Source organism: Gorilla gorilla, chromosome 22, assembly GCF_029281585.2.
Source record: "Gorilla gorilla gorilla isolate KB3781 chromosome 22, NHGRI_mGorGor1-v2.1_pri, whole genome shotgun sequence".
NCBI classification, from domain to species: domain Eukaryota; kingdom Metazoa; phylum Chordata; class Mammalia; order Primates; family Hominidae; genus Gorilla; species Gorilla gorilla.
In genome coordinates, this window is record NC_073246.2 from 28,457,559 (window position 1) to 28,470,405 (window position 12,847).

Consider the following 12,847-nt stretch of genomic DNA (forward strand, 5'->3'; position numbering starts at 1 on the left):
TAACATGTATATTAAGCTGGTGGTGTAAAGCCAACAGGCTGAATAAAAAGAAACTCATTTTAGAATTGATAGACCTCAGCTGATCCTCACTATGATCAATGACTTTTTATTTGGCATGCCATCTGGCATTTATTTGCTTCCACTGAAAATACATTCTTTCTGGAGATTGTTCCAAATGTAGGTTATGCACAATATCATCGGAGGCAAGTTGTTGCGCTTCTTGTTCTTTTAAGTCTTACAAGTCTTGACTTAAATGGAGAGAACTGCTGATTAACACAATTTTTTAAAGAGCTTAATCAGGGAAATTCTCAACTGTTACATACAAAGGAACACTCAATCTATACAGCACTAGGATCACTCTGCCAAAAGAGCCGGCAGTTAGAACACCACTGTGTGCATTATTTATTGACATATTGTCAATGGAGATGAGCCATTGGAATTCTTTAATGAATCATTTTTAAAGCAAATCATTACCCACTGATTTTTGATATTATATATGTATTTTTTTTCTATAAATCAGGTTTATATATTTTTATTTAGATTTGCTTTCCTAGTTTCTGAGTGGGTTTCTCCCTCTAATTCACAAGCCAGCCTAGGGTAACATGGCAGACTTGTGTATCTAATGTACCTGACTTTTCAGGCAGTATTATGCCTTCAGCAACCACTGGGCAGCAGGACACCGTACTTAATTAGCTGTTTTTGCAGTTATCAGACTGCAATCACATTTGATTAAGGGCACCATTTATTTCACTCAAGGCTGAGAGAGCTCTCCCGGGGAGAGGCAGGTGGTACTCTCCTGTTGATGAAGTCCAGAGAGCCAGAGAGACAGCCTGTCACCAGAAGTGACACTCTGCAGCTCAGTCACAGACTTTCCAAATGACCTTGCAGAAGTCATTTTTCTCCCCATCATGTTTTATTTATTTTATTTTTAAAATTATTATGATGAGTCTTTTTGATCACTCTGTTGCTCAGGCTGGACTCGAACTCCTGGACTCAAGCACCCTTCCCGCCTCAACCTTCCAAGTAGCTGGGATGACAGGCATGCATTTCCATGCCCAGCTTAAAACCCAGATGTTTTCAAAGCCCAATGTTTTCATTAATGACAGGAAAAATTTGTAAATCCCTTCTAAGTGCTTCTTTGTATAAATATATATGTCAGGGGGGCAAGTTACTATTCCCTGTTTACACATGAACAAACTGAGGCTCGGTGATATTAGGAGATCTAAGTTCACACAGCATCAGGAACCCAAGCCCGATTTTTCTGTGGTCTTTCTCCTACAACTTCCTATCACAAAACTACTGTTAATCAAGAATAGAATTACAAAGCATTGTTTCCTGTTTAATTCTACTTGGCAAAGGCCAAGAGGGTCTATTTACTTAATATAAGGATGAATATTACTTGAGACTGCAACCTCAAAGTAGAGTTTTCAGCATTCATTTGATAAACTTAAATTCTAATATATTTCTATGTGTAATACTTCAGAGGCTGATCCTACATTATGCCTGATGTTTGTTAAAAAAAAAAATGTTGTATCCACACGGTAGAGTTGGCTATTTGCAACCACAGGTAGCTCTTATTTTTTGCAAAATGCAGCATAGAGAGATATAGTTTTGCTTATGTTTTTGACAGTGTGAATTTATACAGAAATATGTTTAAAGTAATTTGTCATGTTTTTCTCTATTTTTGCCAGATTTGTGCAAAGGCATAAATTGTTTTTTATTACTGTAGGGTCTTTTTCTTCCTCTCCTTTCTGTAACCATGAATATTGAAATTAAAAATTCTCTTTGTTTCTGAGTCACAGAGTTACCATCGGCTAAATAGCTGAGGCTTTCACCCATAGCACTTTCAGATGGAATCCTATTATACCTTATGAGGTTATCATCACCCTCTGAAATTTTCATTAGTTATGGGTGTGTACATCCTAACATTTTGCAGTCGGGAGACAGCTGGGAGACACTGTGTTCTGGGTTGCAGCTGCCCATCAGAATTCTTCCAACATAATGGAATAAAAATCACTGGGTGTGTGTAATTCTTCCCTCCTCAATTTTATCAACAAAACATTTTATCTCCAAAAATCATGAAGGTGAGTTGCACAGGAGCCTGTTGTCTTAACAGTCATAGGCTGGCAGATCATATTGCCTCATTGATGGAGCACATTCAACCCAGAAACATGACAGGAGGTTAAATTATTATAATCAAATTGGCTTTTCAATTCTAGTGTCTATCATCTGATTATAATTTATCACAAACAGTGTGATTAGAAAGTGACAATTGATTCTATCATTCCTTTTACTCTGTAATGACACCTAATCTGTATTCCATGAAAAGATATTATTTGAAACCAATAACACATTCAAATGATGGTTTGATTTTGCTAAGCAAATATTTTTCCAGATGATGAGCATTAGTTTAGAACCCACAAAATGTCAGATTTTTCATGTTTAAATGAAGAATTGATCTGTGTTTAAATAATCTATTCTGGATCCTTCAATCTATTAGGCCCTGTGGCTTTGATAGTGAGTTGGCAGACTAGCTTCTCGTCCTCTTAGGTCTGGAATGTGGAAGGGCAGACAGATAATTAAGGAACATAAATAAACTGATAAATAGTAACAGGATAGTGTATTAGTCTGTCTTCACACTGCTAGGAAGAAATACCTGAGACTGGGTAATTTATAAAGAAAAGAGGCTTAATTGACTCATGGTTCCATAGGCTGTACAGATAGCATGACTCAGGAGACGTCAGAAAACTTTCAATCATGGCAGACGGTGAAGGGGAATCAGGCACGTCCTCACATGGCCAGAGCAGGAAAGACAGTGAAAGGGGAAGGGCTACACACTTTTAAACAACCAGATCTCATGAGGACTCACTCACTATCACAAGAACAGCAAGGGAGAAATCCACGCCCATGATCCATTCACCTTCCACCAGGCCCCTCCCACAACACTGAGGATTGCAATTCGACATGAAATTTGGGTAGAGACACAAATCCAAACCTATCAAATAGAGAAGGGATAATGCTACAGCAGCAAACAGCAGGGAATCAAATCCAGATATAGTGGGTAAGAAAAGGTTCCCTCCAAAATATAGTGTTTAGGTCTTCATAAGGATAGCAATGAATCATTTTCACTCATGGCATCTTGAAACCTTCTTCAGATCTTCAAGAGCCAGTGAGGAGTAGCAGAAACAGGCCAAGTATGTCTCATTTTAAATGCCAGCCCTTTACATAGCAGCTATAAGAAATGACTTATTCTGAGCCTCGTCCTCCTCATCTGAACAGACAGGAATAATACATAGGTCACAAGGACTATTCTGAAGGTTAATTAACTTATATGTTTTAAACATCGGTGACAGAGAACGCATTAAATAAATGGTAGTTCTCTTTCTTCCAACAATTCCTGCTGCCACCAAACACACTTTCTTTTATAATATCCAACTGCGATGTCTATCTAATTAAGGCAGCTCCTAAACCTAGATTATATGAACAGATATGAGGTAATCTGATTTGGAAACAATCCAAGTCAATAAAAATGGGCGCTCACATAGACTGCTTTGTTATGGTAACATATTCAATTCAGAATGAACTGAAATATCACAAATCCTACATTTTATGTAACATAAAACGCAACAAGCAAATAGAAGAAAATAAAGGCATTGATTGTCCCCACCACCACAAGGAGTGTATTCAGGTTGATTAGTGAAGGACAGATCAGTTTTGATAGAGGTAAAGAGGGCTAAAATAGCATCCGAATGTAAAGAGGGGAGAAATCTCAGTGTATTCCTGAATTTCCCTAAGGCTCCATTGTTGGCTTGCTGTTCTATTTCTTATACCTCTCTTCAGAATATCTCATTCATTCCCACACACCTTTCAACCCCAGCATCTCCAGGCTTTTTACTCCCAGACGTATATGTGATGCTTCATGCTCTCCACTGGGCTTCAGAATGGAACATTCCACCATCTGAAGCTCACTGAGTTTGGTTCATACCCTACAGGCTTTTCCTTGTTTAATGTACTAAAAGTAGAATTCATTCCCGTTTCTGAACCTTCCTGAATATTCCCCATTAGTTCCTAGCACACCATCCAGCCTCTTATCCAAAGCAGAAACTTCAGAATTAATTCAGACATGTTCCTCTCATTTAGCCCCAATCCTTAGGTCCACATCCCATCAGTCCTCAAGTACTAATCTCTTCTGTCCTTTCATCCTGTAGCACAAGACACTGTCAAATAGCACCAACCTTTGCTTTCCAGGTGTACTGGGCAGATAGGTAGTGGCAGTAATGCCTGGGAGTTGGTTACAAGCGCAGAATTTCAGGCCCCATCCAGACCTACCAAATCTGAATTGGCATGTTAAAAAGGTGTCTGGGCGACACCATTACAACTATGATCAAACTTTTCCATTGCCTTTTTTTAATTACAAGAATTTTCAAACATATAAGAATCATAGATAATATAAAACACCCATATGCCACTACCTGGATTTATTACATGTTAATAATTATACTTTCTTGAGATACTTAATTTAAAACAATTTTTTGAGACAGGGTCTTGCTATGTTGTCCAGGCTGGTCTCAAATTCCTTGGCTCAGGCAATCCTCCCACCTCAGCCTCCTGCGTAGCTGTGAATGCAGATGCACTCCACCATGATTAAGCAATGAAATGTCAGAGTTGAAGGCTACTTCCCAACACTCCTCCCTAGGGTGACCAATGTGTCTCAGTTTGCCCGGGACCATCCAGATTGCTGCACTCAAAGTATTGAATCCCTGGAAACTTCTCAGTCCTGGGCAATCCTGAAATTCATTGGTACTCTTCTTTCCCTCAGATATTTACACATTCATGACATGTGTTTGTTTTCATAAATAATACACAGAATTATTTTATGTGTTTATGCAAATAGCATCATGTAGTACACATTGCTCTTCAGTTAGCTCTTCATACACCATTATTCGTTTTGAGATTTACTCTAATGTTATGTTAACATGAACTGAGTTATTTTAATTGCTGTATCCTTTGCACGAATATACTCTATCCACTTGGTCTTCTGATGGAGGTGTGGGTTGCTTCCAATGTTTTGTTATTTTTTAAATAATACGTCAACCAACAGTATAAATGTCTCCTTGGGCATATTTGGAAATTTCCTAGGGAATATATCTTGAAGAGGTGTTACTGCTAAATCCTAAAGTATGTCTATCTTCAGCTTTACTATATGGGGTCTGATTGCTCTCTATGTGGAACAGTTCTTGTTCTCCCATCAACAATGTGAGAGCCCTTTTATCTTTGCCCACATTGCTTGGCACTATCAGACTTACAGAGTATTTGAGCCCAATGGGTATGAGACGGTATTTCAATGTTTTAAGTTGGTTTGTCCTGCTTTAGTTAGCCAGGTGGATCATCTTTCACTTGTTTATGGACCATCCAGTTTTCTGCTCTATGCCTTTTTTTGTGCACACACATTGCCCATTATCCTATTCAGGCATTGTGGATACTAATCTCCTGTGAATCATATGAATTGCAAATATCTTCTCCAAGTGAGGGTTTGACTTACATTTTTATCTAGGAATTCTGTTGCTCTCTATATTAAAAATTTTTAAAATCAAGATATAATTCACGTCCCACAAAACTCACCATTTTAAAGTGTACAGTTCGGTGTTTTTTAGTAATCTTTTTTTGTGTGTTTTTTAATCTTTTATTTTAGACATTTTTTCTATCCTGATACCATAAATGCTATTCTCCTCCCATTAAAAAATGTAATTGTTTGCTTTTTGTTTTTACATATTTAGTCTGATAAGAGTGGATTTTTTATTGTGGAGTGATGAATTGATCTCATTTAATGTTTATGCATATGGATAGCTAGTTATTTTAGCAACATTTGTTACATAATCTATCCACCTCCACTAGTTTGTAATGCCATTTCTGTTATCCATCAAGTTTCCATATATATACATCAGTCAGTTTCTAAGCTCCATATTCTTTTGGTTTATCCATTAACCAATATCACACAATTTCTTTTTTATAACTTTATAATAAATCTTGATGTCTGTAAGGCATATCTTCTGACCTTATTCTTTTTCATAACTCTCTTCTCTTCCCACGATCTTTACTGTCCCACATAAATTTTAGGCCCATTCTTTCAAATTCAACATAAAATGTTCTTGTGGATTTTGATTGGAATTGCACTGAATGTACAGATAGTTCAGGAAGAACTGCCATATTCAAATATTGACATCTTTACAATACTTGCATCCACAATTTGGTATGTCTCTTAATTTCATTAGGTCTCTCTTTATCCCTTGTAATTTTTACATGGTTATAATACTCACTAAATGCATATATTATTACTGGATTCCTTACTGGATACATTATAGTTTTAAATATTGTATTTTAGATTTATTTATGCACATATCTATTACATTTTCTTATTGATTGTTGATGGTATGTAGGAATAAACCACTTTGGATACTGATCTTATATCCTGCAATTTTGGTGAATTCCGTTATTTTTCATAGTCTGAGAAATACTGACAATCATCTCATTTGTAAATGAGAGCAATTTACTTTCTTCCTTTCCAATCTTTATTACCTTTGTAAAAATGTGTCTTGCTGATTGCACTGGCCAGGACTTCCAGTACAATGCTGGCTAGAAGTGGTAGAAGGCACTAGTTTGTCATATTTTTGCCTTTAAAGGCAAGGGTTATAACAACATACCATTGATTATGGTGCCTGAGATAGGGTGGTGGTTTTTGAAATATATATTTATTAGGTTAAACATTTTTCTACTATATCCCTAGTTTGCTAAGCATTTTAACTCTGAGTGATGACTTTAATTGCTTTTCCTTTTAAAACTGATCTTAGAATTACCCTGCTTTAAGAGGCCTTTCCAGCAATCTAAAGTTGGAATAAAAGCTCCTCGTCTCTGATTCCACTGCATTTTGTGCTTCCAGTGGCAAGTTCATCTGCTGATGTGTCTATGCTCCTCAGTAGCTTCTAAGCAACTCAAGGGCAGGAACGTGATGTTTGATTCATGACTATATCCTCCGGCACCTGATGTAGATCACTAAAAACTGTACATAGCTGTAAGATAAATTGTGGAAAACATGTTCTAGAAACTTTATTTTTCCTTCCTCAAAACCAATTCTGTTTCTGACAATTAGGCTTAATTTACAAAGACAATTATAACAGCATAGAAATTGGACTGAGAAAAGTTTTAGTTATCTACACATTTATATTTTCTTTTAATACAATAACTCATAGAATGCAAGTATACATTTGAAAATCACTGACTTCCTTCTTATAGCAAACATAAGTTGTTGCTACATTCTAAATCAAGTTCATATTTATTTTAACATCATATTAGTTACTTATCTGTGTCATTATTAAAACAAAAATAAGACTCCCACAACCTTTGATTTGTTCAGTATGTACCTCCTAGAGGTCTTTTCATATCTAATTACTAAGATTATTTTAACTTAATTAATTTAAATGGTTTTTTTTTTTTACTAATGCCAAAGGCCTTTTTAAATGTGTTACGTTTGTCAGTGTTTGAATAGCCTTACCTGATTAATCCAGAACACTAAGATACTTAATGATCATAGGACCTCAAATGCCATTCGAAAATATGAAACCTTTATCTTTTAACTCAGTTTTGCTTTCATGCATAGCATGGCTCTCAAATCACAGTTGTGATATTTATTAGCTGTCTTTGCCAAACTGCGGGTAATACATCTTTCACATTTCATTGAGAAGAAAAGAAATTTAATCTCACCAGGATCTCCATTATTAGTTCTCCCTCTTGGTTTTTTTTCCTGTGGGGATTTTATGTTGGCCAGATGGGGCTCTGAAGAATCCACAGACCGATGAGTGCTTTACAATGGCAAAGTGGAAAAGCAAAATCTATTTTTGAGTTAGGAAATTAAATGCGATATATTGTCATCTAGCTCACCATGTCCAAACTAGTCAATATTTTGTTCATATTCAGTATTGTACAATTATTCTCCTACAAAAGAGAATACCTGCATTTTCCTCAACTTTACGTCAGTTCCGCGTTTAGCTTGTTCTACTGGATAACAGTAATTAGCCACTCAATTGCACCCTCTATTCCCTTAAATTCTACCAACTCCGAAGAGGACTCTATAAACCACATTTTTCACACTGGATCTACTTTCTGGGGAATGCCAATTAAATTTCATTAGCAGCGAAAAGTTAAACATCCCTTTCCATATTCATCACAGATCTATCTTCCTTGAAGCAGAGTTGCTGAATCAAATGTTTGAGAATCAATCTGGTGGGAAATTGTTTATTTCATGAATTGGCCCAATTCTCATTTTTAAATATTCTGAGGCTTCTATCTTCGGGTAGTTGCCCTCATGGTCAAAAATCTCTTAAATGGAGAAATAATTATAAGGTCACATAGTTTGTCATAAATGGTTTCAAATAGTGTAACATCTCAAAGTTTGCATTCCAAATATTTCATTTATGGAATAAATAAAAAGAAACTTCATTTGGAGCCTTCTTATCTTTGTCTATTGTCTTAATGATGCCTAAGAATGTGTCGGTTCTATATAAAATCAGATATCTGATTTCCAGAAAAGTACTGAATTATTTTGTTTCAGTTTTGCTAGGCATGACCAACAAAAGCACATCATTAAAGGATCTATATTTTGTCTGACCTACATATTCCTACATATATTCAAAGGTTACTCGTTCCCCCCTAGCCACACTGAACAGTAAGGACTTTCTCAACTGGATCATTTCCTTTCTTGTATCTTTGACTTTGTATGCAAGAGTCTGTCTAAAAACCATGTCCCTTTCTTCACTATTTATGTAAATATCTACTTTTCCTTCAAAACTCTGATCAGATTCCATGTTGATGATGTGTTCCCTAAACATCTCCTCCTAAACACACACACACACACAGAGACATACACAAACACACACACACAGAGACATACACAAACACACACACACACACACACACACACACACACGGACAGACTTAGCTTTCCAGTCCTCCAATAATACTTCATAGATTAGCTCTTTGAATTAGAATTATTTGTCTATGCTCTCTTTTCTTATCAGATTTTGAGGTCTTGGAAGTCAGAGTCCATCATTTTTTCATCTTTGGATCCCAGGACCTAGGCCACCACTGCCATGGTAGCAGGCACTCAGTGTGCATTTATAAATAATCGATTGAATTAAACTTGCTGAATACTGTAAAAATTATTATTAAATTCTGGATAATACTGATTCTCCTATACTAAAGCCAGTATCTGTGACTATAATGACCAGAAGTAGATAGGCTATCTTTTAAGTTCAATTTTAAAGTGTTTCATAAGACAGAAGTAAATCTTAAAATTCCTAGCAGAAGCAAGAAAGAAAAAGGGCACCTGAATTTATTTGCCAAAATTAACTCATATTTAGAATAGAAAGAATCTAAAAAAAAAAAAATGAGAGGGCAGAGCACAGTGGCTCTTGCCTGTCAGCACTTTGGGAAGCCGAGGTGGGCAGATCACTTGAGGCCAGGAGTCCAACACCAGCCTGGACAACATGGTGAAAACCACTCTCTACTAAAAATACAAAAATTAGCCAAGCATGGTGGTGCCTGCCTGTAATCCCAGCTACTTGGGAGGTTGAGACATGAGAATTGCTTGAACTCAGGAAGCGGAGGCCGCAGTGGGCTGAGATTGTGCCACAGCACTCCAGCCTGGGTGACAGAATGAGACTCTGTCTCAAAAATAAATAAATAAATACAATAAATAAAAAAGGAGAGCAAACTGAATAAAATAAGACTTTTCAACTAAATTAGCTCCTGTGACTGCTTTATAAACAAATCTTAATGGCTAGTTTGCAAAACAGCAAAGGCAATTGAAGTTAGCAGAATTAAGGGCTAAACAGCAACTGATTATTTCAGCAGGTGACTAGGGGAAGACCTCAGCAAGGACAGTCAAGTGGCCCTAAACCAACCAATTTACAAACACTCTAAAATGCCCAAATTATATTTTGCTCTCTTTTTAGCTCATTTTAAACTGAGCAAACATTTTTATTTTAAAAACAAACAAAAATATAAACCAAATTATAAAAATATTCATTTAAGTTACCTAATATTTCATGGTGTTACTGCTTTGTTCCTTATTACTTTTCTAATAACCACAAGGGTTTACCTTTCTGTTACAACAAGTAAAATGATTTCACTAAGAATGTGCCTGGATGCTTGAAAAAGAAGAAACATCATTTATGAATTTCAAAACAGAAATATTTGACAACCTGTGTATGAAGGAACCCTTGTAAGCATTCTGGAATTATTTTTTTTCCTACCTCCTGCATCCCCGACCACCAATTAAAAAAAAAAAAAAAAAACGCTTTGGGTGGAGTTAAGAATTCTTTTCAAATGTTAAACAATAACTGGAAATCCTGAAAATGTATTCTCTTTTATCAAGTGGGAAAACGCTTTAAAGTATCCCCCCCACCACTGCTACCTTTCTTTTTGCTAAGAATTGTTTGCATGATATTTACTCAGTGGTTTCTATTTTGAACAGAAAGTTCAGTTATAACTGCCTGAAATATGATGCCATCTGTGTTTATTTTCCCTTCTGAAACACGATTTTTTCCCCCAAACATAGCAAGTACCTGGTCCTAATAACCTAGATACATGTATCAGCTCAACCAATTCTTCACTTAACCAGCGGTGAAATTAAAGATATAGAACATGTACCATAAAAATGTGAACTTCACTGCAAATGTAAATCATATCAAGTACATCTATAAATTCAAATATTTAAAAATATTCTGATTAATAAGTAGTTATGAGTTATACGTATTTACCAGGGTGGAGGTAGCTACGGAGTGAGAAAGAGGGCACAGCACACTCCATGATATAGTTAGTGAATCAAGAACTAAGCTAGGAGCCGGATGACCAAAGAATCACAGAATCAGTTTGACTTCACATTCTCCAAGTTACACTCGCACCTCTACCTGGGACAGCAGCATCTGGCATGTGGAGACCGTTTGAGAAAAAAAAATTTTAAATTTATTAATAATATATTTTGTTACTTTAAATACTGCGAAGTAATATGCCACTGTAAACATCATTATATATTTAAATTTGAGCTGATAAGTTACTGTAAAAAATCATCCTGACAGTTTTCTAATGTAAAAAGTGGGCTTAATTTCTTTTCTACCAAACCATCCATGAAGAAAAATTCAAACATTTTATTGGAGCTTATTTGCATTTCAAAGAAGGCTTAAATTCCATACATGGTTTTTTTATTATAGCTTGACATTTCTTTCACATCTATTATAGTGTTCAAGAATATCCCAAAGTATGATTTTTTATTTTGTATTCTCAGAGTCATGATCTCTAATAGGAGCCTCAACACTGATTCTAGAAAGTTTATGTGGTGCCAGGTTTTCTATTCTTGGGAAATGGAGGATGTGTAACAAGCCGTCTCAATGGACACTTCCCTAAAACAGCCAGGCACATATGACTTAGCGCCTAATGTTTCCCGGTTCCGCTTGAGTCTTTGTAGGGCATGAGTTAAACAGAACATTTCCCAAATCATCATGATACTGACTTGAAAAAGAACAGAAGACAGAGGCACAACCGTTGCTGCTCTCTGAAAGCCATGTGGATTTTGACTCAAGAAATTCTTATGTTCCCAATTCTCAACCTTGTTTCTCAGTTGTGGGTTCCTCTCTTGAGGAACTGACAAGTACACACTTTTCCAGCCAGACAGCCCTGGAGGCAGGTCCAGCTTCTATATTTCCCTTTGTCCAGAATTGGCTCTAAAATAAATTTCTAATTTGTTACAAAGAAATGCTTCACAGAGTCTACATGTACATATTTCATTTGTGTTTTTGTGCCTTGTTGTTTATCACTTTGCATTACTCATACCTAGCTTGTCTTAGGCTCTAAACTTGTTTCCTGAAGTTGCTGTATGTGTATTATATGAGAACTGACATTTCATGTCTCAACTGTTTTTTATTCATAACCTCTCTTTTTCCTGACATCTACTGGATGTATTAAATTAATACATGATGACAAAATAAACTGGCTATAGTTAAATAACAAATCTTAACTTGCACAAAACAGACGAAACCATATCACTGATGATGTTATAAAATTATCAATAAAATGACATCTACTTAAAACATTATTATAGTACACAGAGTAAAACAATAAAAGAATAACTCTTTTTAGTTCCTTTATAATGAAGGCAATTTATTTTGTATATTATTTTACATATTTTGTCAAACAATATAATCCATTGATAGCGATGTGTTAATATCTCCAGTAAAGATTTCATGTCAATAACCAATCTTGAAATCTCTTGCCCACAACTATCACTTAGTACTTTTAAAAGACATAACTGGACAACTGGACAAGAGGAAGAGCATCAGTATTGCCAAATTTGACTAATACTCACGAGAGGATATTCCCAATATAAGCGTAGTAGGAGCAACAGTAGGGCGTGGTTCCATCACAGCAGTAAGATTTGCAATCTTTGCCACACTGAGCAAGGCAATCATCTACAAAACAAAAACCACTTGTGAGCAGTTATAGTTGTAAAATCACAGTTTCAGGAAAAATTATTCTATTTCACATCTTAATCAGCCAATGACCACCCTTTAGTGGTTTTAAATCTTCATTTTCGTCCTCAGAATTCAAAAACATTTGTAAGGATCTAAATTAGCCTCTCTTCCCCATTAGACTCTAAGCTGTAAAGACAAAGACAATTCTTGAATCTTCTACACCAAGCACCATAATTACTAGTCAGGGTTAGTGGAATGAGATAAGGAAGGAATGAAAGAACAATTAAACTACTCAGTCACTGGATTTGTCCATAGAGTTTTTATAA

General features: G+C 35.9%; 1 protein-coding gene across 2 annotated transcripts in view; it reads right to left on the reverse strand.

Moving 5' to 3' along the window:
- Positions 1–12,847, reverse strand: part of CYYR1 (cysteine and tyrosine rich 1) — a 106,939-nt gene that overhangs the window by 87,386 nt on the left and 6,706 nt on the right. For both annotated transcript variants that reach the window (XM_004062643.5, XM_019017918.4), the window contains exon 2: positions 12,416–12,518. In XM_004062643.5, the coding sequence (XP_004062691.3) occupies positions 12,416–12,518 (103 nt within the window). The remainder of the gene's footprint in view (positions 1–12,415; positions 12,519–12,847) is intronic.